Here is a 25400-nt window from a genome sequence, read left to right as displayed (position 1 = left end):
ATTCATTAATTAATTTAATTTATTGGGAGCAGCCACTCTCAGGCAGCAAGATGATACTTACCCAGGTGCAGAGAATGAAGCCTGCTGCAGCACGACTGTCTTGGTAGCACTGGACTTTGCCTGGTTTACTTTAACTTTGGCTTCACTCAGTGGTTGGGAAAGGACATTGGTAACCAACAGCTATAGATTAAAAACAAGTTTTAGTAAGAAGTACGGAAGGAGGAACTTGTTTTCGAACAAGGAAGGTCACTACCATGGAGTACACTCACCTTTAGGAAGGGTTGTTTGTGGGATACAGCAGCTGGTCCATCAGGTACCACAATGAGGGGGATGTGGTAGCGGTTGTGAGAAAGTGCAGAGGCTGCCAGTGTTACACTAAAGGCTTCTGAGAGAGAGTCAAAGTTCTTCCTACTGAAGATGGCATTAACCAGCTGGACAATCTGTTCCTGTGGATTTTAATGGAGAGAAAGGGATATTTAGATGGGTTGTATGGATGGTCATAAAAATGACAGTTGTCTTCAGCATGCAAGGATAAGGCACTGTAATGGTGTTACAGTCAATCAATAACATTTTACTGCTACTTGACCAGCATAGTATGGCCACTTAACTCACTTCCTTTAGTGCTGGCTCCATGCCAACATGATCAGACAGTCTGTAGGTGGCGGCTACAAACAGAGATGTGGCTTCAAGACCTTCTTCAAACTGCAAATACTGACCTCCCAGATCATCAAGACGTGCTACCAGATCCTGACATGGGGTGAGGAAAAATCAATCACAGAACAAAAGTCAGTAACATAAACCAAAATAAAACAGTTACAACCACATACAATGCATATTTCCTCTTAAAGGGCGAATAAACGCAAAATTTAACAACTCATAAAATGCCTAATTAATGAAAGTATAACATTATAGCAATATACATTCACTATTTTGTTGAATTTATCTGTAAAATACATCTGAAATGTGTGTTTGTTCCATTTTCTCCTAGGGCGTTTTGGATTAATACTTTTATCTACGTTTCTAGTGTTTTTCATCAACTATCAGTTTTGCATCAACAATCATAAGAGGCAAAGCATTATTTGCAATAGCAGTGGGCATACTAGATAGTTTGTGTGCATCATTTGAGAGATAGATATTTGAAAAGGACAGTGCGTCTGTTTTAATAGCTGTTTAATAAATTATTAACCCCTTTGCTGCAGTCTTTCAATACTGCTGTGCTAAGCAGATTTTTAGCTTTTTTTATTCGGTTTTAATTTATAACACTATTGTAAATCATATTTAACTAAGCTGAATTAGAGCTAAGCAAACTTTAAGAAAGAGTCCAATCAATACCTTATACAACTGAAGGTATTAACAACAACAATGGCTCTATTAATATCCAGTAGTATTAAAGGGAAATTCTAGTAAGCAGTTTTGCAACACACATGTATTACTGTTTCAGTAATCGCTTTTACTGTGCTCAGGACTAGGGAGCATAAGTCTGTATGGCCTGTGCAGCTGCATTTACACAATGTATAAAAAAGGGGGAATTCGGACATGCTGTATTATGTTACAGTTTCTCTAGATGGTTAACATAGCTGTTGGCCGTATACAGGGAGAGGATTGGTTCCCTACACATATACTATGAAATGAGCACAGATCTCCGGACTGACTGGATGAGAATAAAATGTCAAACACATGAAGGCCCAGGATCAGGAGACAAATATAAACATTTGACGCTAGTAAATATGTTGAGATCATGGCAATATGTATTACTGTCTGAACATAAGCTTTAAATACCTCAATCTCCTCCACAATTCCTCGCAGATCTGCTTGTTGGGACAGGTGGGAAGCGGTCAGCAGGGCCTCAATAGTTCTGCAGAGAGATAAAATGAAAAATTACCGATGTAAAAATCACCATTGTAAAAGCAATTGGAATACAAGTTATTCAAATTACATTATGTAGGAATAACAATATAAATTCTAGTTAGCAACTTGCAATCTATTATCTAAACCATCCCCTATTTATATTCTCAAGCATATAAAAATTGCCTGTTAGCGGTTTCCCAAAATCACTGCAAGCCTGTTCATGTGGGAAGGATCCCACCCCACCTTATAATTCCTCCTGCTTTACAGATGACAGTCTCATTTCCATGACAATGCTGAGCTCTCCAGAGGGATGCTGAGGGGGACACAGCAATTTAGAATTGTCACCTTGTATAGAGATGGAATGACATACCTGTCCTTATCTATGTGTTGGAATTAAAGAATTTATAGAAAAGGAGCTTTCTGCTGTCACTAGGGATTCTGCCATTAACACTACAAAGCAGCTTTAAAAGTCATCATGTAGAAATTTGCATCAACATTCCTACTTACAATAAAAAAACGATGTTAACAATCCATTTATATGGAGATTAGAATTATTTATTGTACAAAGAAAGTGCATTATGTTTATTCTGCAGAGTATTTAGGAATTTATTGTCAACAAGATTTGGTGGTGGGGAGGATGCAAGGTGGTAGCACTTAGCTACTTTTAATGCCTAGAGTCTCAATAGTGCAGCGGCCAATGAAACAGGGTAGGTGGACAAATGAATATGTTCTCTGCACATAGGTTTACCAGTATATAGTATTGTACAGAGTATCAGCCAGCCAAGGAAGACAAACAACCATAATTTTCTCTGTGTAAAGAAAATAAAGAAGGATTCTTTATCCCTGGGGCTAACTAGCCACTGTACATGCAGCATCCATGATTCAAATGAGTGCAATGTTTTATCATGCAAAACAGGTAGCACACTGAATAAGAGCAAGAAAATGATGGTAAACAGGCTAAACATGAAAGAGGTCATGCGCCTGACAAGCTTTTCAGTGAGTGGTAAATTGCTTGTCTGAAAACAGCTTGCTTTGGTTAAGTGATTATGTTGTTGAAGCAGAGGTGCCATAAGTTTTATGTTTGAATACATTTAACACATTGGTTGCCCAGCAAATGGGTTAATATAATAAAAACGTTTTGTTTTGAAGGAAAAAAAGGAATGGTGATAATTTTCTTTCTATAGCAAAGATGAATTCCCACAACACCATGTAGTTTTCAATGATTTCAATGGAACATTTAGATCTAGGCCATAAATGGCACTATTTCGGGTTTAATCACCCTTAATCATGCCATGATTAAGGGTGATTAAACCCGAAAGGTTGCCATTTATATGTTCCAATAAAATCATTGGAATCTACATGGTGCTGTGGGAATTTTTGCTTTGGATAACATAGGGTGTATGCAGTAACCCTGTCCCAGATGTGTACACGTGAATGTGTTGAAGTACTGTAATCCAGTGCATATTTGTTTTACTAAAAATAGTAGACTTCCACAACAATGCAATTATTATAGGTAATTAACACTCTAAACCATAATAAAAAGGAAGGCACTTAATGCTGCTTCTAATGATTTATTATACGTGCAATTGTGATTATCAAAGAGCCAGATTTTACAATGCATCTTGTTGACCACAAATTTTATTGCCAACTCTTAAAAACTAAGATAGAGCACTCAAAGCTTTGCCTGTACAAAGCTCACAAATAAATACCAGGGTTATATATAAATACGTTTTGGGTTATGGACAACAGATTAAATAAATTAATGGCAAGCAAGTACAATTAAAACCTACCGAGTCATATTTTAACTGTACAATGGTTAGTAGTTACTGGGCTGGAGAAATTCTACCACCACTTTAACCCCTTTACTGAAAAAGCCTTTTTCACACACCTGTGTTACTTAAATTGAAACTGGGGGAAAAAAACAACAACATTGAAAATAGCCAGGTGACCGCTGTCGCTACTGTGATCACCTTACTAAATTGCCATTAAGGGAAGACAATATAGGCTTTTTGGGTTGCCCCGAGAGAGAATATGCTGCAATGTCATCACAGAAAATGCAGCATGTCAGCAGAAAGAATGGGACATATGCAGGATCTGTTAGCACTTTTGTTTTGCAGAGCTGCTCCACAGAAGGATGTTCTTTTTAAAAACACAAACAATGTTTCTTAACACAGTGCAACCAGAGCGAAGTGCTGCTTGAAGAGAACAGTCAAATACAGAGCAGTGCTACAAAGTGGCAGCGCATTGATTGATGATTGTTTCAGGGATATTTTCAACCCTGCCCCTTAGCCTTTCCAGATTTTCAAAGCTGCGACTCATGAATGTAAGATGTTCTAGTGAGAAATTAACCTTTTTTATTACTACATTTGAACCTTATAATTTTGTGATGTTAGAACAAGAGCAAAGGAAACAAAAATTTAAGAGAATTTTGAAAGAAAGAAAAAAAAAAAAAAACACTTTCCAATTTACTTCTATTATCAATTTTCTTTGTTTTCTTGTATCCTTTGTAAAAAAACTTAAGGTAAATTACAGGAGTGTGCATGTGTCCTCGCCACAATATGGCAGCAGTTTTGAAACAATGTTATACATTATCAAGAGCACTAGATGGCAGCACTAATTCCTGGCATGTAGTGCTCAGGCATGTCTAGATATCTCTAACAAAAAAATAACATGAGAACAAAGCAAATTTGATAATAGAAGTAAATGTGAAACTTTAACATTATAGTCCCTACCTGAATCATGGGGGGGGGGGGGGGGAATTGTCTTTCATGTCTCTTTATAGGTAAATCCTAGGTGACCTCAAAAGCATGCATGTCTTCAGCTATCTGGCAGCAGTATTTGCAACATTGTTCCAAACACTGAGGCAATAAACTGGTAAAGACACATGCCGCTAAGCTCTTATCAGCCTACCTAGATTTACTCTTCAAAATATACCAAGAAAGCTGAGAAAATTGAAAGGTTGTTTCAAATGACATGCTCTATCTGAATCATGAAAGTTTAATGTTAACTTTACTATTCCTTTAACACAATTTCTTTTTTTTCTATGCAGCTAAATTGCAATTGAATTTTCAACTGCTGCAATATATTATAAAACTTTAAAAATGAGCTGGTGCTAGATATGAGCATTAGGAGGTTTTGGATACCTCCAAATGCGGAAGGCGGCCACTTATGCCTTTCGGCTATTTTCAGAGCTAAATTTATTCTTTTGAAACTGCAACACACTAGGATCTGGATTAGCACAAATTTTAGTGTGTTGCAGTTTCACAAGAATAAATTTGACTCCAAAAATACCCGAACAGCACTAGCAGCCACCTTTTTCCGCATTCAGGAGTTCTCCAAAACCCCTGAATGCACATATCAAGGTGGAGCTTTAGTGTATCTGCCTAATTAAAATTGTATTTCAAAATGAGCTGCAGAAAATGTTTCACTAAATAAATCTCATTGCAGAAAGTGAAAAAAAGCTTTACCTCTGGGGTGGGTTGAACTAGAGAGACCCCTTTGTGCCAGTTTAGAAGAAGGCAATTTTTTTTGTGCCAAATGACCACCTACCTATACAGACACAGTTTACATATTCTTTTAAAAACAAAATTTATGCTTACCTGACAAAATTTCTTTCTTTTGCGATGTACCGAGTCCACGGATTCATCCTAACTTGTGGGATATTGTCCTTCCTGACAGGAAGTAGCAAAGCTGTCTATATAGCTCCCCCCTTAACTCCACCCCCCAGTCATTCGACCGAAGGCCAAGGAAGAAAAGGAGAAACTATAAGGTGCAGAGGTGACTGAAGTTTACATTAAAAAAAAAAAATACTATCTGTCTTGAATAGACAGGGCGGGCCGTGGACTCGGTACATCGCAAAAGAAAGAAATTTATCAGGTAAGCATTAATTTTGTTTTCTTTTGCATGATGTACCGAGTCCACGGATTCATCCTAACTTGTGGGATATAAATACCAAAGCTTTAGGACACGGATGAAGGGAGGGACAAGACAGGAACCTAAAAACGGAAGGCACCACTGCTTGCAAGCCTTTCTCCCAAAGATAGCCTCCGAAGAAGCAAAATTATCAAATTTATAAAATTTTGAAAAAAGGCATGAAGCAACGACCAAGTCGCAGCCTTACAAAGCATCATTTTTAAAAGCCCATGTGGAAGCTACCGCTCTAGTAGAATGAGCTGTAATCCTTCCAGGAGGGTGCTGTCCAGCAGTCTCATAAGCCAAACGGATGATGCTTTTCAGCCAAAAGGAAAGAGAAGTCGCCGTAGCCTTTTGACCCCTACGCTTTCCAGAATAGACAACAAACAAAGAAGATGTTTGACGAAAATCTTTGGTTGCCTGCAAATAAAATTTAAATGCACGAACCAAGTCCAAGTTGTGCAACAGACGTTCCTTCTTACAAGAAGGATTAGGACACAGAGAAGGAACAAGAATTTCTTGATTGATATTCCTGTTAGTAACAACCTTAGGTAGGAACTAGTGATGCACCGAAATGGAAATTCTGGACCGAAACCGAATCCGAAAATCCGGGATGCACTTGGCCGAAAACCGAAACTGATACCGAAAATGTGTTTTTTCAAATTAATTTTTTTTAGTTTTTTTTTTTTTGCATAATTAGAGCCAATAAAAAAAGCCCACACTTTTATTGAAAGTAATACACTAAAATTGGACCAAAATATCTTAAAACAATAATATGCTACACAATAATTTTACCAAGAAAAAAAAAAAAAAAGAAAAAAATGCAATTTCCGGCCAAAATGTTTCCTCACTTAAAACAATTATAAATATCAATATACTGTATTCTTCATTTAGTTTTATGTATCAGAATCATATTTAACTTTTTTTTTTTTTTTACCAATTATCCAAATAAAGTATAGTCCTAGAAAACTCATATGCAGAACAGTAAGTCAAGTAATAAACTTAAAAAGCAGCTCTAGGCTAGCATCAAATTTGAAACATGCTACACAATAATTTTACCGAAAATAACAGGCAAAAAACCCGAAAACCGAAATAGCCAAAAAGGCTATTTTCGGCCGAAACTTTCTGCGGCCGAAATTTCGGTGCATCCCTAGTAGGAACCCAGGCTTGGTATGCAAGACCACCTTATCAGCATGGAACACAAGATAAGGAGAGTCACATTGTAATGCAGATAGTTCAGAAACTCTTCAAGCTGAAGAGATAGCAACTAGGAACAAAACTTTCCAAGATAAAAGCTTAATATTTATGGAATGCATGGGTTCAAACGGAACCCCCTGAAGAACTCTAAGAACTAACTAATAAGGTATACCAAAGCGCCAACTATACGAAGGCTGGGTCTGGACCTAATGCAATATTATTAAACGATTACAATAAACAATTTATTGAGTACACAAATAAGTTAAAAACATGGATCCATGTATAATCAAATTTATACAACAATAATAGCTAAATGAATAGTTAAAACAAATAGTTATGTAACAGATATAGCACTTAAAATTGTGCAAACATTGCTCTTAAAAATATTCCTAAAAAATTCCAAATTTAGTATAAGGCTCACAACAGAAATTCAACTTTGTGTTTACCACATAAACAAATTTATACAGCAATAATAGCTAAATGAATAGTTAAAACAAATAGTTATATAGCAGATATGGCATTTAAAATTGTGCAAACATTGCTCTTAAAAAATATTCCTAAAAAATTCCAAATTAAGTATAAGGCTCACAACAAAAATTCAACTTTGTGTTAACCACATACACATAATAGGTGAAATATATTAGTCAGTTATATAATATTATCTAAGCAATAATGTTAGATTCTATGCAATGCTCCTAAATATTTCCAATAGTGACTAATGTGTAAGGCTGTGAGTTAGACCTTTAACTGTGTGTTTAACACATACGCTTTGTCAAGTAAAAAATATATTGTGACAGCAATATACCAAAGTAAAAAATGTGTATCAAAAAAGTTGTGTGCAAAAATTAGTCTACAAAAATTATTAATGGTCAAAAAATAGGTTGATCTTCAAAAAACAAGAACAACAAAGATTGTGAAAAATCAAAAACCAAAAATTTACAAAAACATTGTGGTGTTCAAATAGTAACTTATATAAACGTAAATAATAGTCCAAAAAATAGTCCAACAGTGAAAATTTAATAGAAAAAATAATCCAACAATAAATTACAATAAGTAGTGTGTCTCTTTAAGAAAAAACAATAATCCTTAAAGTGTTGCGAATCCTAACCGCAATAGTTATAGTGATTTTCCAAGTGTTTTATACTGAATAGCAGTGTCAGTACTTGCTAGCCGTTTTCCAACCCAAAATTCTATCTTCTTGGCAAATATTTTGTTATAATCCCTGGATGATCCTTCTGTAAAAGAAAGATATGATGGTGTAGATTGTTTTTAGATCAATAGAAAAACAGAATTTATGTTTACCTGATAAATTTCTTTCTCCAACATTGGTGTGTCCGGTCCGCGGCTTCATCCTTACTTGTGAGATATTCTCTTCCCCTACAGGAAATGGCAAAGAGAGCACCCAGCAAGAGCTGTCCATATAGCTCCCCCTCTGGCTCCGCCCCCCAGTCATTCGACCGACGGTTAGGAGAAAAAGGAGAAACCATAGGGTGCCGTGGTGACTGTAGTATATAAAGAAAGAAATTCTTCAAACCTGATTAAAAACCAGGGCGGGCCGTGGACCTGACACACCGTTGGAGAAAGAAATTTATCAGGTAAACATAAATTCTGTTTTCTCCAACATTGGTGTGTCCGGTCCACGGCTTCATCCTTACTTGTGGGAACCAATACCAAAGCTTTAGGACACGAATGAAGGGATGGAGCAAACCAGGTTACCTAAACGGAAGGCACCACGGCTTGCAAAACCTTTCTCCCAAAAAAAGCCTCAGAAGAAGCATAAATATCGAATTTGTAAAATTTGGCAAAAGTATGCAGAGAAGACCAAGTCGCTGCCTTACAGATCTGATCAACAGAAGCCTCGTTCTTGGAAGCCCATGTGGAAGCCACAGCTCTAGTAGAATGAGCTGTAATTCGTTCAGGAGGCTGCCGTCCGGCAGTCTCATAAGCCAATCGGATGATGCTTTTCAGCCAAAAAGAAAGAGGTAGCAGTAGCTTTCTGCCCTCTCCTCTTACCAGAATACACAACAAACAAGGATGACGTCTGTCTGAAATCCTTTGTTGCTTCTAAATAGAACTTTAAAGCACGGACCACATCTAGATTGTGTAACAAGCGTTCCTTCTTTGAAACTGGATTCGGACACAGAGAAGGAACAACAATTTCCTGGTTAATATTCCTGTTGGAACCACCCTTGGAAGAAAACCAGGCTTGGTACGTAAAAAAACCTTATCTGTATGGAATACCAGATAGGGAGAAGTACACTGCAAAGCAGATAATTCAGAAACTCTTCTAGCAGAAGAAATAGCAACCAAAAACAGAACTTTCCAAGATAGTAACTTAATATCTATGGAATGCATGGGTTCAAACGGAACCCCCTGAAGAACTGACAGAACTAAATTTAGACTCCAAGGAGGAGTCATGGGTCTGTAAACAGGCTTGATTCTAACGAACGCCTGTACATCTGGCACTGCTGCCAGACGTTTGTGCAACAAAACAGACAGAGCAGATATCTGTCCTTTAAGAGAACTCACTGACAACCCTTTATCCAAACCCTTTTGGAGAAAGGAAGTATCCTAGGAATTTTAATTTTACTCCAAGAGAATCCCTTGGATTTGCACCAACAGATATATTTTTTCCATATCTTATGGTAAATCTTCCTTGTCACAGGTTTTCTGGCTTGGACCAGAGTATATATAACTGAATCTGAAAACCCACGCTTAGATAAAATCAATCGTTCAATTTCCAAACAGTCAGTTGCAGAGAGACTAGATTTGGATGTTCGAATGGACCTTGTACTAGAAGATCCTGTCTCAAAGGTAGCTTCCATGGTGGAGCCGATGACATATTCACCAGGTCTGCATACCAAGTTCTGCGTGGCCACGCAGGGGCTATTAGAATCACCGAGGCCTGCTCCTGTTTGATCCTGGCTACAAGCCTGGGAAGGAGAGGGAACGGTGGAAATACCTAAGCTAGGTTGAACGACCAAGGCACCATTAATGCATCCACCAGTGTCGCCTTGGGATCCCTGGATCTGGACCCGTATCGAAGAACCTTTGCGTTCTGGCGAGACGCCATCAGATCCATATCTGGAATGCCCCATAGTTGAGTTAACTGGGCAAAAACCTCCGGGTGGAGTTCCCACTCCCCCGGATGAAAAGTCTGATGAGTCAAATAATCCGCCTCCCAGTTGTCCACTCCTGGTATGTGAATTGCAGATAGGTGGCAGGAGTGATCCTCCGCCCATTTGATGATCTTGGATACCTCTCTCATCGCTAAGGAACTCTTTGTTCCCCCCTGATGATTGATGTACGCTACAGTCGTCATGTTGTCCAACTGGAACCTTATGAATTTGGCTTTGCTAGGTGAGGCCACGCCAGGAGCGCATTGAATATCGCTCTCAGTTCTAAAATGTTTATCGGGAGAAGAGACTCCTCTCAAGACCATAGACCTTGAGCTTTCAGAGAGTCCCAGACCGCACCCCAGCATAAGAGACTGGCGTCGGTCTTGACAATGACCCATTCTGGTCTGCGGAAACTCATTCCCTGAGACAGGTGATCGTGAGACAACCACCAACGGAGAGAATCCCTGGTTACCTGGTCTACTTGAATCTGGGGAGACAAGTCTGCATAGTCCCCATTCCGCTGATTGAGCATGCACAGTTGTAATGGTCTTAGATAAATTCGAGCAAAAAGAACAATGTCCATTGCTGCAACCATCAATCCTACTACTTCCATGCACTGAGCTATGGAAGGCTGAAGAATAGAGTGAAGAACTTGACAAGCGTTTAGAAGCTTTGACTTTCTGACCTCTGTCAGGAAGATCTTCATTTCTAAAGAATCTATAATTGTTCCCAAAAAGGGAACTCTTGTTGACGGAGACAGGGAACTCTTTTCTACGTTCACCCTCCACCCGTGAGATCTGAGAAAGGCTAGAACAATATCTGTATGATCTTTGTGGATAGGAATATGCAGGTACGCATCCTTTAAGTCCATGGTAGTCATATATTGACCCTCCTGGATTGTTGGTAAAATTGTCCGAATGGTTTCCATTTTGAATGATGGAACTCTGAGGAATTTGTTTAGAATTTTTAGATCCAGAATTGGCCTGAAAATTCCCTCTTTTTTTTTTTGGGAACTACAAACAGGTTTGAGTAAAAACCCAGACCTTGTTCCGCTGTCGGAACTGGGTTTATCACTCCCATTTTTAATAGGTCTCCTACGCAATGTAAGAATGCCTGTCTCTTTATCTGGTCTGAAGATAAGCGAGACATGTGGAACCTTCCCCTTGGAGGAAGTTCCTTGAACTCTAGAAGATACCCTTGAGAGACTATTTCTAGTGCCCAGCGATCCTGAACATCTCCTGCCCAAGCCTGAGCAAAGAGAGAAGTCTGCCCCCTACTAGATCCGGTCCCAGATCGGGGGCTACCCCTTCATGCTGTCTTGGTAGCAAGCAGCAGGCTTCTTGGCCTGTTTACCCTTGTTCCAGCCTTGCAATGGTTTCCATGCTGGCTTAGGCTGGGAAGAGTTGCCTTCTTGTCTGGAGGCCGCAGAGTTAGGATTCCGTCCGTTCCTGAAATTGCGAAAGGAACGAAAATTAGATTTGTTCTTAGCCTTGAAAGGCCTATCCTGTGGGAGGGCATGTCCCTTTCCACCAGTAATGTCTGAAATAATCTCTTTCAATTCCGGCCCGAAAAGTGTCTTACCCTTGAAAGGAATATTAAGCAATTTATTCTTGGACGACACATCTGCCGACCAGGATTTTAGCCAAAGCGCTCTGCGCGCCATTATTGCAAACCCTGAATTTTTCGCCGCTAACTTAGCCAATTGGAAAGCGGCATCCAAAATAAAGGAATTAGCCAACTTTAGTGCGTGAATTCTGTCCATGACTTCATCATATGGAGTCTCTTTTTGGAGCGAATTTTCTAGTTCCTTGAACCAAAAATACGCTGCCGAGGTGACAGGAATCATGCACGAGATTGGTTGAAGCAGGAAACCTTGCTGAACAAATATCTTTTTTTAGCAATCCTTCCAATTTTTTATCCATAGGATCTTTAAAAGCGCAACTGTCCTCAATAGGAATAGTTGTGCGCTTAGCTAACGTTGACACTGCCCCCTCAACCTTAGGAACCGTTTGCCATGCGTCCCTTCTGGGGTCAACAATGGGGAACATTTTCTTGAATATAGGAGGTGGAACAAAAGGTATACCTGGCTTTTCCCACTCCTTAGTCACTATATCCGCCACCCGCTTGGGTATCGGAAAGGCATCAGCGTGCACCGGGACCTCTAAGAATTTGTCCATCTTGCACAATTTCTCTGGAATTACCAAAGAATCACAGTCATCAAGAGTAGTTAGGACCTCCTTAAGCAGGGCGCGGAGATGTTCTAACTTAAATTTAAATGCTACGACATCAGTGTCTGCCTGCTGAGAAACTTTTCCTGAATCAGAAATTTCCCCCTCAGACAGGCCCTCCCTCACTGTCAATTCAGATTGATGTGAGGGTATAACTGATAAATTGTCCTCAGCGCCAACCTGCTCATCTTCTGTATTTAAAACTGAGCTGTCACGCTTTCTAGGGTAGGATGGCAGTTTGGATAACAGATTTGCTATAGAATTATCCATTACTGCTGTTAACTGTTGCATAGTAACAAGCATTGGCGCACTAGATGTACTAGGTATCGCCTGCACGGGCAAAACTGGTGTTGACACGGAAGGAGAGGATGAGGAACTATCCCCACTACCTTCATTAAAAGAATCATCTTGGGCAATCTTATTCAATGTGGCAGTACTGTCCATACTTTGTTTGGACGCTATGACACAATTTGCACAAACATTAATTGGGGGAACCACCTTGGCTTTCATACACACAGAACATAAGCCATCTGAAGGTATAGACATGTTAGACAGAATTTGGCAGGCTAATAATGCAATAAAAGCATTTTTAAAGAAAAGCGTTACTGTCCCTTTAAATAATAAACAGGCACACTTTATTTCTGATATATTGAAAAACAATGAAGGCAATGTCCGATTTTTACAAAATGTTCACCCCAGAGTCCTAATGCCTTGAAAGTATTGCACACCAAGTTTCAAGACTTTAACCCTTAAAATGAGCAAACCAGAGCTATTTGTTCAATTAGACAATTTTAGTACACTACAATCACAGCCACAGCCTTGCTGCGGCTTTTTACCTTCCCTGAGAGTTATTCAGCAATGAAATAAACCTTCCAGGGTCCGTTTTAGTATGCCACAGGACCCCTCACATGAAGCTGCATGCACTGCCATGGAAATAAACTGCGCAATTGAGGCACGAAAACGGGGCCTCCTTCCTCTGCATTACCAGAGTGAAGGGGCCTTCCTGACTGAAATAGCCGTCTAACTCAATGCCAGGCGAAAAAAACGTTCCAAAAAGTGCTTTTAAGTGCACAAAACACTCTACATGCCATTAAAATATGGAAAAAAAAAAACAATCTATTTAGCCCACAATAGTGTCAACCAGTGTAGAGCCCATTTGTAAGCCTTAATCTGTTATGAGTCTGAGAAAATGGCTTACTTACCCCTTAAAGGGACACTGTACCCAAAGAGCATGCAATTTTAAGCAACTTTCTAATTTAACTCTATTATCAATTTTTCTTCGTTCTATTGCTATCATTATTTGAAAAAGAAGGCATCTAAGCTTTTTTTTGGTTTCAGTACTCTGGACAGCACTATTTTATTGGTGGATGAATCTATCCACCAATCAGCAAGGACAACACAGGTTGTTCACCAAAAATGGGCCGGCATCTAAACTTACATTCTTGCATTTCAAATAAAGATACCAAGAGAATGAAGAAACTTTGATAATAGGAGTAAATTAGAAAGTTGCTTAAAATGTCATGCTCAATCTGAATCACGCAATAATTTTTTTGGGTACAGTGTCCCTTTAAGGGAAAACTGACAGTCTTCTACCATTAACATGTCTTGTTAGAAATATGACTGATCATACCTTGAGCAGAAAAGTCTGCAAACTGTTCCCCCCAACTGAAGTTCTCTGGGCTCAACAGTCCTGCGTGGGAACAGCAATTTATTTTAGTTACTGCTGCTAAAATCATACTCCTCTTTAAACAGAACTCTTCATCCTTTTCTGTTTTAGAGTAAATAGTACAAACCGGCACTATTTTAAAATAATAAACTCTTGATAGAAGAATAAAAAACTACAACTAACACCACATACTCTTTACCATCCCCGTGGAGATGCTACTTGTTCAGAGCGGCAAAGAGAATGACTGGGGGGCGGAGCTATATGGACAGCTCTTGCTGGGTGCTCTCTTTGCCATTTCCTGTAGGGGAAGAGAATATCCCACAAGTAAGGATGAAGCCGTGGACCGGACACACCAATGTTGGAGAACTGAAATTGTGCTTACCAGTCGACGTGTTTCGGTCACAAAGAGTCTTGATAAAGGTCTCTTTGTGACCAAAACACGTCGACTGGTAAGCACAATTTCCTTTTCTATTGATCTAAAAACAATCTACACCATCATATCTTTCTTTTACAGAAGGATCATCTAGGGATTATAACAAAATATTTGCCAAGATAGAATTTTGGGTTGGAAAACGGCTAGCAAGTACTGACACTGCTATTCAGTATAAAACACTTGGAAAATCACCATAACTATTGCTGTTAGGATTCACAACACTTTAAGGATTATTGTTTTGTTCTTAAAGAGACACACTACTTATTATAATTTATTGTTGGATTATTTTTTTCTATTAAGTTTTCACTGATGGGCTATTTTTTGGACTATTATTTACATTTATATAAGTTACTATTTGAACACACCACAATGTTTTTGTAAATTTTTGGTTTTTGATTTTTCACAATCTTTGTTCTTAATTCACGTTTTTTGAAGTTCAACCTATTTTTTGACCATTAATTTTTGTAGACTAATTTTTGCACACAACTTTTTTTGATACACATTTTTTACATCGGCATATTGCTGTCACAAAATATTTTTTACTTGACAAAGTGTATGTGTTAAACACACAGTTAAAAGGTCTAACTCACAGCCTTACACATTAGTCATACTGGAAATATTTAGGAGCATTGCATAGAATCGAGAACATTATTGGTTAGATGATATTATATAACTGACTAATATATTTCACCTATTATGTGTATGTGGTAAACACAAAGTTGAATTTTTGTTGTGAGCCTTATACTAAATTTGGAATTTGTTAGGAATATTTTTAAGAACAATGTTTGCACAATTTTAAATGCTATATCTGTTACATAACTATTTGTTTTAACTATTCATTTAGCTATTATTGTTGTATAGATTTGATTGTTTATACATGGATCCATGTTTTTAACTTATTTGTGTACTCAATAAATTGTTTATTGTAATCGTTTGATAATATTGCATTAGGTCCAGACCCAGCCTTCGTATAGTTGGCGCTTTGGTATACCTTATTAGTTTCGTCTTTCCATTTGGACAACTAGGTGTCAAATTATCAAAGCCAGAGGTCTTATTTAGTAGGCGCTAGGTGTACTCCACTATCGAACTCTAAGAACTAAATTTAGACTCCATGGCGGAGCAATAGGTTTAAACACAGGCTTAATTCTAACTAAAGCCTGAACGTCTGGAACAACTGCCAGACGCTTGTGCAACAAAATAGACAGAGCAGATATCTGTCCCTTTAGGGAACTAGCTGATAATCCTTTCTCTAATCCCTCTTGGAGAAAAGTCAAAATCCTAGGAATCCTGATTTTACTCCAGGAGAAGTCTTTGGATTTGCACCAAAAAGGATATTTACGCCATATCTTATGATAAATGTTCCTGGTAACAGGCTTTTCGAGCCTGAATCAAGGTGTTTATGACTGACTCAGAGAAACCCCGCTTTGATAGAATCAAGCGTTCAATCTCCAAGCAGTCAGTTGCAGAGAAATTAGATTTGGATGCTTGAATGGACCTTGAATCAGAAGGTCCTGTCTCAATGGCAGATAACATGGTGGAAGGGATGACATGTCCACCAGGTCTGCATACCAAGTCCTGCGTGGCCACACAGGCGCTATCAAAATCACTGATGCTCTCTCCTGTTTGATTCTGGCAATCAGACGTGGAAGGAGAGGGAAAGGTGGAAACACAAGCCAGGTTGAACGACCAGGGTACTGCTAGAGCATCTATCAGTACAGCCTGAGGATCCCTTGACCTGGAGCCGTAACGAGGAAGTTTGGCGTTCTGACGAGACGCCATCAGATCCAACTCGTGTGTGCCCCATAGCAGAACCAGCTGAGCAAACACCTCCGGATGGAGTTCCCACTCCCCAGGATGAAAAGTCTGACGACTTAGAAAATCTGCTTCCCAGTTCTCTACACCTGGGATATAGATCGCTGACAGATGGCAAGAGTGAGCCTCTGCCCATTGGATTATCCTTGAGACCTCTATCATCGTTAAGGAACTCTTTGTTCCGCCCTGATGATTGATATAAGCCACAGTCGTGATGTTGTCCGACTGAAACCTGATGAATCTGGCCGAAGCCAGCTGAGGCCATGTCTGGAGAGCATTGAATATTGCTCTGAATTCCAGAATATTTATCGGTAGGAGAGCCTCCTCTCGAGTCCACAAACCCTGAGCTTTCAGGGAATTCCAGACTGCACCCCAGCTCAGAAGACTGGCGTCTGTCGTCACTATAACCCATTCTGGCCTGCGGAAACACATTCCTTGGGACAGATGAACCTGTGACAACCACCAAAGAAGAGAGTCTCTGGTCTCTTGATCCAGATTTATCTGAGGAGATAAATCCACATAATCCCCATTCCACTGATTGAGCATGCATAGTTGCAGTGGTCTGAGATGCAAGCGAGCAAACGGAACTATGTCCATTGCCGCTACCATTAGTCCGATTACCTCCATACACTGAGCCACTGACGGCCGAGGAATGGAATGAAGAGCTCGGCAGGTGGACAAAATCTTTGATTTCCTGACCTCCGTCAGAAATATTTTCATGTCCACCGAGTCTATCAGAGTCCCTAGAAATGAAACTCCTGTGAGGGGGGAAAGAGAACTCTTTTTTACGTTCACTTTCCACCCGTGAGACCTTAGAAAGGCCAACACTAAGTCTGTGTGAGACTTGGCTAGTTGGAAGGACGACGCTTGAATTAGAATGTCATCTAGATAAGGCGCCACTGCTATGCCCCGTGGCCTTAGAACTGCCAGAAGGGACCCTAGCACCTTTGTGAAGATTCACAGCGCCGTGGCCAACCCAAAAGGAAGAGCCACAAACTGATAATGCTTGTCCAGAAAGGCGAACCTGAGGAACTGGTGATGATCTTTGTGGATAGGAATGTGCAGATACGCATCCTTTAAGTTCACGGTGGTCATATATTGACCTTGCTGGAACAATGGTAAGACAGACCGAATGGTCTCCATCTTGTAAAGATGGAACTCTTAGGAATTGGTTTAGGATCTTGAGATCCAGAATTGGTCTGAAGGTTCCCTCCTTTTTGGGAACTATAAACAGATTAGAGTAGAACCCCTGCCCCTGTTCTGCTTTTGGAACTGGGCAGATCACTCCCATGGTAAAAAGGTCTTCTACACAGTGTAAGAACGCCTCTTTTTGTCGGGTTTACAGACAATTGAGAAAGATGGAACCTCTCCCTTGGAGGGGAATCCTTGAAATCTAGAAGGTATCCCTGGGTTACAATTTCTACTGCCCAGGAATCCTGAACGTCTCTTGCCCAGGCCTGAGCAAAGAGAGAGAGAGTCTGCCCCCTACTAGATCCGGTCCCAGATCGGGGGCTACCCCTTCATGCTGACTTAGTGGCAGAAGCAGGCTTTTTGGCCTGTTTACCCTTGTTCCAAGCCTGATTAGGTCTCCAGGTTGGCTTGGATTGAGCAAAGTTCCCCTCTTGCTTTGCAGCAGGGGAAGAGGTAGAGGGACCACTCTTGAAGTTTCGAAAGGAACGAAAATTATTTTGTTTGGTCCTTGTCTTATTTGACTTATCCTGAGGGAGGGTATGACCCTTCCCTCCAGTCATGTCTGAAATGATCTCTTTCAATGCAGGCCCGAATAGAGTCTTACCTATGAAAGGGATGGACAAAAGCTTAGAGATTTAGATGACACATCAGCTGACCAGGACTTAAGCCATAACTCTCTACGCGCTAAAATGGCAAAACCTGAATTCGTAGCCGCTAATTTAGCAAGATGAAAAGCGGCGTCTGTAATAAAAAAAAAAATTAGCCAACTTAACAGCCTTAATTCTGTCCAAAATATCATCTAGTGGGGTCTCCATCTGAAGAGCCTCAAACCAAAAGGCAGCTGCAGTGGTTACAGGAACAATGCATGCAATAGGTTGAAGAAGAAAACCTTGATGAACAAAAATTTTCTTTAGGAGACCCTCTAATTTTTTATCCATAGGATCAATGAAAGCACAACTGTCTTCAATAGGTATAGTTGTACGCTTAGCCAGGGTAGAAATAGCTCCCTCCACCTTAGGGACCGTCTGCCATGAGTCCTTTATGGTGTCAGAAATGGGAGACATTTTCTTAAAAACAGGAGGGGGAGAGAACGGAATACCTGGTTTATCCCACTCCTTAGTAACAATGTCCGAAATCCTCTTTGGGACCGGAAACACATCGGTGTAAACAGGAACCTCTAAATATTTGTCCATTTTACACAATTTCTCTGGAACTACAATAGGGTCACAATCATCCAGAGTAGCTAAAACTTCCCTGAGCAATAAACGGAGGTGCTCTAGTTTAAATTTAAATGCCGTCATATCTGAATCTGTCGGAGAGAACATCTTTCCTGAATCAGAAATCTCTACCTCAGACAGCAAATCCCTCATCCCTAACTCAGAACATTGTGAGGGAATATCGGATACGGCAACTAAAGCGTCAGAAGGCTCAGCATTTGTTCTTAACCCAGAGCTACTGCGCTTCCCTTGCAACCCAGGCAGCTTAGATAAAACCTCTGTGAGGGTAGTATTCATAACTGAAGCCATATCTTGCAAGGTGAAAGAATTAGATGCACTAGAAGTACTAGGCGTCGCTTGTGCGGGCATTACTGGTTGTGACACTTGGGGAGAACTAGATGGCAAAACCTGATTTCATTCTGTCTGAGAATCATCTAATCCCAAAATTTTATAAGTCAAAATATGCTGTTTGCAATTTATAGACATATCAGTACAAGTGGGACACATTCTAAGAGGAGGTTCCACAATGGCTTCTAAACAAATTGAAAAATGAGTTTCCTCAGTGTCAGTCATGTTTAACAGACTAGTAATAAAGCAAGCAAGCTTGGAAAACACTTTATTTAATGAAAAAAAAACACGGTACTGTGCCTTTAAGAGAAAAAAAAGGCATACACAAACTGCAAAACAGGTTAAAATTGCTTCAATTTTTCTGAAATTTTAACAGTGTACCCACTAAGCTTTAGAAGGATTGCACCACAAGTTAATAAGCAATAAACCCCCAAATGAAAAAAATGGATTGAAATATGTCTAAAACCGGTTAAAACCCTTGTTAGCACCTTGCCACAGCTCTGCTGTGGCCCTACCTGCCCTTAGGAAGCGATAATATGGGGTTTAAAGCTTCAATTAGTCCCTCAGAAGACTCTTAAGACCTCAGGAGAAGTTGCTTGCTGCTTGTAAATGTAGGCCCCACCTGCTGGGGCCTACACAAAACTAACAAACCCTGCCTGAAAGCCATGTGGGTTATAAACGACCCCAAAGAACCCTCAAGGAAATGTTCCATAAAACAGAAAACGTTACTCCCAGACACAAAAACGTTTGTCCCAAATTCACATAACAAACTGAGTGCCCACAAAAAATTAACCCTTTATGCAAGCTAGTAAAAACCTCTGTTAACACTAGGATTACTGCTTACCCTTCCCCTAATGGGGACACTGTCAGCCTTTCCGAGTTAACACAGTATCTGCAGAAAATATGACTGAACATACCTCATTGCTGTATAGCAAGAAACCGTTCCTCACACTAAAGTTTTCCTGTACTCCTCAGCTTCTGTGGGAACAGCAGTGGACCTTAGTTACAAATGCTAAGATCATCATCCTCCAGGCAGAAATCTTCATCTATGTCCTGCCTGAGAGTAAATAGTACAACACCGGTACCATTTAAAAATAACAAACACGTGATTGAAGATAAAATAAAACTAACCGTTTAACACCTCTTCTCTTTACTCTTCCTGCTTAGAGCCAGCAAAGGAGAATGACTGGGGGTGGAGTTAAGGGGGGAGCTATATAGACAGCTCTGTTGTGGTGCTCTCTTTGCTACTTCCTGTCAGGAAGGACAATATCGCACAAGTTAGGATGAATCCGTGGGCTCAGTACATCATGCAAAAGAAATAGGTACTTGTCAACTATGTAATTTTAATTTATAAAAAAAAAAAAAAACACAACAGCACTTTATTCGAGGTCTATAAACATTTTAAAATTTATGTCCCCAAAAATCCACCCCCCAGTAAAAGCCTACATTGTGATTTTAACTAATTATTTATCCTTTAGAGAATTGATGCTTTACATGACCACTACCATTTAAAAAGGCAGACAATGTTATTTCAAATGAGGGATCTTTGACATCTGTAGCTGCTAAGTAAACCAAGATTGAGGTGCTTGAGACCTCCCCCCATCCAGCTCCCTTGACTTCCTTGTTCCACCCATTTGTGATGTCACTACATACGTTTATGGCAACTTCAATGACAGCAATCATGGCCTGTAGTGTGGGGTATAGTTGAAATTTTCAATACAGTGATCCCCCTTCATGACAATTATAAATCCTCTTTTGCACACAGGCTGCGATGCCCTTGGTGACAAGGTGGGTTTCATGACCATCAAAGTAGTTAAAATTTGGATGTGTGCTTCTCATCTGTGCCTCAATGTGTTTGCCAAAGTTTATTTTAGTATATATTAAGTTCTATAGAACTACACATCTCCCTAACTAACTCACACCTGTGGTACATTAAAGGGATATTAAACAGTGCTTCTTCTGTAAAAACAAATATGTTAAAGTGAAGGTAAACTTTGATGAATGAAAGCCCGTTTTTTAAAAATACTATTAAAAACAAGGGCACTTTCATTCATCAAAGTTTAGAAAGCAGCCGTTTTGATTAAAAACTTACCTTTGTTCTTTTCACTAATCCAGCTTCCTCCAATCAAGGATTTCCCCTCAGGGTAGTCATTGCCTGAGGCCATGCCGTGATTGGAGGAAGCCGGATAAGTCATTGCTGACGTGTAAAGAGAGGATCTCCGGGTGGGGGAAGCTGCTCTGGTAGTGAAAAAAACAAAAAGGTAAGTTTTTAATCAAAACGGCTGCTTTCTAAACTTTGATGAATGAAAATGCCCCTGTTTTTAATAGTATTTTTAAAAACCGGGCTTTCATTCATCAAAGTTTACCTTCACTTTAAATCAAAACAAACATAAAAAGAAAAAGATTGTGTAAAAATCAGCAAATAACTTATTTGTTTTCTTGCAAAACTATTACTTAGAGATTCTCAGTGTAGCCTCTGACCCCAGGGTAATAAGAGCAGAGCATTTTCAAAAGCGAAGATTTTGCTTTGTCAGTTATGGACTTAAAGGGCCATAATACCCAAATGTTTAAACACTTGAAAGTGATGCAGCATAGCTGTAAAAAGCCGACTAGAAAATATCTCCTGAACATCTCTATGTAAAAAAGAAAGATATTTTACCTCAAAAGTTCCTCAGTAGCCACCTCCCATTGTAAAGGATTTCTAAGCAGCATTTTAGTGTGTCTGTCCTGGGACAGCTGAAAGGATGAGCCTCGTGAACTCTCATATTATTTCACCAATCAGGTAAAGGAAGCTTACTATGAAATCTCATGAGAGTTAAGTCAAATCTCATGAGATCAATAGGTTAGAAAAATTAAGGGATTTGGCACTATTAAATTAATGTAAAGAGGAGTTAAAAAATAAACACTTTATTAACAAATATGCAGTAACAAACAATTATATATCAAATTGGATCAGATTGTAGGAGTGGGCAATCACCATCCACTCCTAAATATTCACTTAGAGCTGATCCAACTGTGTGTCCAGGGGCTCTGAGGTTAATGTTTTCTGTGCATTAACCTCAGAGCCCCTGGACACACAGTCCCTTTTAATGTTTTTAACTTTGTTGGATCAGCTCTAAGTGAATATTTAGGAGTGGATGGTGATTGCCCACTCTACAATCTGATCCAATTTGATATATAATTGTTTGTTACTGCATATTTGTTAATAAAGTGTTTATTTTTAACTCCTCTTTACATTAAATCTCATGAGATCACAGTAAGAGTTCATGGCCTCAGCACTGCTGATGCTGATTGGCTGCTGTTTATATATATATATATATATATATATATATATCTCACTTTAAAAAGTGAACATGAAACATTTTAATTACAAGACTTTTCTGCAGTTCTGAAAAAAGTTAACATAATAGAGAGAATCTTTTGAATATATTACCCCGTTTACTGCAACAGGTTTTTTTTTTTACTATGCATAAATATTTTATATTACTATCTGAATGCCTTTACAAATTCTGGAAGCCAGAGAGCCATGGCTTCTAACTTTTCAGATTAGTTTACACATTGCTAGATGTAAACACCTTTTGTCCGACTCCAAAAAAGCAACAGACTTTCAGAACACAAGTAGCAAGCACCTTAATGGGACTAGAAACTGTTTTCTCTTTCATGATTCAGATAGAGCATGCAATAAAGGCATTCTTTGTTGAAGCGAATACCTTAGTATGTAGCATTAATGCGTCTTGAAAACTATAGAGCAGTTATTTTGCAAGAATGCTTTGGCGAACTAGATGGCACAATGGATAATATTTTAAGCATTCTTGCAAAATTGCTGCCATATAGTGCTGCCAACTGATGCATGCCCCTGAGCCAGCCTACCTTCTTTTCAACAAAGGATAAGAACAGAACATCAATTTGCTAATAGACAAACTGGAAAAAAAAAAAAAAAAAAAAGGAAGGAAGTGCCCTATGTGAATCATGAAAGAAAAAGAAAAAAAAAATGGGCCTCAAATCCCATTAATAGAATACACAAACTTTAGAATGACATTAATGTTCTAGGCTTATAACTCTAATTATTACACCCCGACTGCTTCTGGCTTACAATCTATATAACATGCTTTTTTACAGCTCACACCTTTCATTTGCAAAGCACCACTCATAATGTAAACCCTTGTTGAAGCATGAAACTTAAATCATTCTGCATATGTATGTAACTGGCTATAATCATTTAACAAAAATGCTTCTAATAAAAGTAATTACTGTTTATTCTGTCACATGCACACCAGCATTAAAACACCACCCCTTCAGAAAGAATAAGCAGTGGTTTATATGACAGGTGAAGTCTTGACTGATGCAGTACACACTACCAGCTATCTGAGCAGACATGGTGTATGAACCCTGATCTCTTACAGTCACACTTGGCAAAACTCTTACAAGAAGCAAAAAATACCAATTCACTGAAAAAAAAAATAAAGTGGGGCACCAAATAACTCTCTGTGTAATCCAAAAAATACCCAAACCAACAGCCTGTTGGTGGCTACTCACATAAATATTTTAACTTGGAACTATGTTGCTGCCGTGTACAACAGCAGCAATATAGTAACAAGTTAAAATATGTATTTGTAACTGGTTTCATTGCAAAATAAAAAGCAATATATGCTCACATCAGCAGCACATTTTTTGGCACTTAAAACATTTATCTGTCTATTTCATCAGACTGTCAGGACACCATTGGTCTGATGTCCAAAATATGTGAGTTGTCACCAACAGGGTGTTGGTTTTGTTTTGTTTTTTTTATTACACAGTATGCTATGTGGTGCTCCACATTTATTTTTCACTGAACTGTTACAATTGGTTGTAATTCCAGTGGTCCAGAGACCCAAGTGAAGAGATGACCGGTGCGTGTGCACCTGTGGGACTTACTTCTTTCAGAGGCTGTATATAAAAAGAAAAATTAGCAGCTCTACACTTTGTTTTATTAACAAATTGCAAAAATGCTTCTACTTAAAACCAAAACACACCCCTGTACATTTTAATTTTCATTTATCAATTTAAAGTAAGTTGGTGTGTTATAAAATAAGGAGTATGGCAAACCCAAAAATTCAACTCACGCCAGGACATTCTCTTCCTTGCTGAGACGAGTAGTTAGGGCTGCAACCACTTCCTGTGAGGCTAAGGGAAGACCAAAACCACTCAGGGCTCCTACAGCATGGTAAATCTGAGTCACTGTAGAGTCCTCACTCACTGCTCCCAAAAGCAGATCCCGTGTCTCGTTGGAGATGGCCACCTAGGAAGAGAAGTGTAAATTACATAGTAAAAAGAGAAATGTCCTAGAACCTAACAAAGGCTTTTGGCCATCACTTAAAGCTGTTACAGGCAGCTATGTACACCTACCTAATTCAATGGAAAATAAAAATACTGCAAGCTTACGTATCTGCTTCACAAAATAAACCAAGAGAATATAATGTGGGAATAATAAAAATTGACTCAGATAATTCACATTTACATACCTCACAGTTGGAAAGAGCCTGGCTGGCTTGAGCAGCATAAAACAGGGAATCCACATTGCTCGGGTCAACATTAGATCGGATGAAATCACAGGCATCCTGTTAGAAAAGAAACTGGTGGTCAGGAATCTGCAATGCATAAGGAGTATAGCTATTCATTATTGCTATATGTACTACTTGCATTAAAAGGGACATGGTAGGCAATATTTTTTTTTTCCTGGTACAGACAGAATATGTGATTTTAAGAGACTTTCCATTATCACATTTACTTAGTTCTCTTAGTATTTTTTGTTGAAAGGCATACCTAGGTAGGCTCAGGGGCAGCACTGCACTACAATGAGTTAGCTGGTGACTATATACATATAGTTATTGTTGTTGGCTTACCAGTGGCCAAATTCTCTGAAGCTTTCTGGTCTGGTAAGATTCTTTGAAATGCCTTGTCAGCATTACAAGGTCCCCTCAGGGACTGTTTTAACAGCGATTTTTACCTTGGAAACGATCTCATTAAGTTGAGACACTTACATTCCAATATAATCCTCAGTAAATTAAGCCTTCGATTTCTTTCCATGCTGGCGACCTTTTGAGAATCCGGCCCTTGATGTGTTCAGCTAGCTCCCAGTAGTGAGTGAATTGCTGCTCTGAAGCTGAATTTAAAATTTATATATACATACATACATACATATACTGTAGAAAAACTAATCCTCCCTCCTGGGTCAGCCACCTAAAGTGCAGCATTGAGATGAATAGAAGCAAAGATGATGCACTCTCAGGCTTTTCACAAATAAATGTCAAATTTATTAGATGACGTTTCAGATCTACATAAGACCTTTCATCAGATCAAACAGATCCGCATTCACTGGACTTTAAATAACAAAACGTGGTTTATTGTTGTGACGTTTCAGGGATCAAACCGTCCCCTTCATCAGACCAA

At 39.1% G+C, this 25400-nt stretch overlaps 1 protein-coding gene across 2 annotated transcripts in view; it reads right to left on the bottom strand.

Moving 5' to 3' along the window:
• Positions 1 to 25400, bottom strand: part of RPN2 (ribophorin II) — a 54385-nt gene that overhangs the window by 22460 nt on the left and 6525 nt on the right. For both annotated transcript variants that reach the window (XM_053717139.1, XM_053717211.1), the window contains exons 3-8: positions 24473 to 24568; positions 24074 to 24249; positions 1780 to 1855; positions 613 to 747; positions 270 to 446; positions 62 to 180 (exon numbers count right to left, since the gene is read on the bottom strand). In XM_053717139.1, the coding sequence (XP_053573114.1) occupies positions 62 to 180; positions 270 to 446; positions 613 to 747; positions 1780 to 1855; positions 24074 to 24249; positions 24473 to 24568 (779 nt within the window). The remainder of the gene's footprint in view (positions 1 to 61; positions 181 to 269; positions 447 to 612; positions 748 to 1779; positions 1856 to 24073; positions 24250 to 24472; positions 24569 to 25400) is intronic.

The sequence above is a fragment of the Bombina bombina genome, chromosome 1 (assembly GCF_027579735.1).
Source record: "Bombina bombina isolate aBomBom1 chromosome 1, aBomBom1.pri, whole genome shotgun sequence".
Classification (NCBI taxonomy): Eukaryota; Metazoa; Chordata; class Amphibia; order Anura; family Bombinatoridae; genus Bombina; species Bombina bombina.
This window is presented reverse-complemented; position numbering and strand designations above follow the sequence as displayed.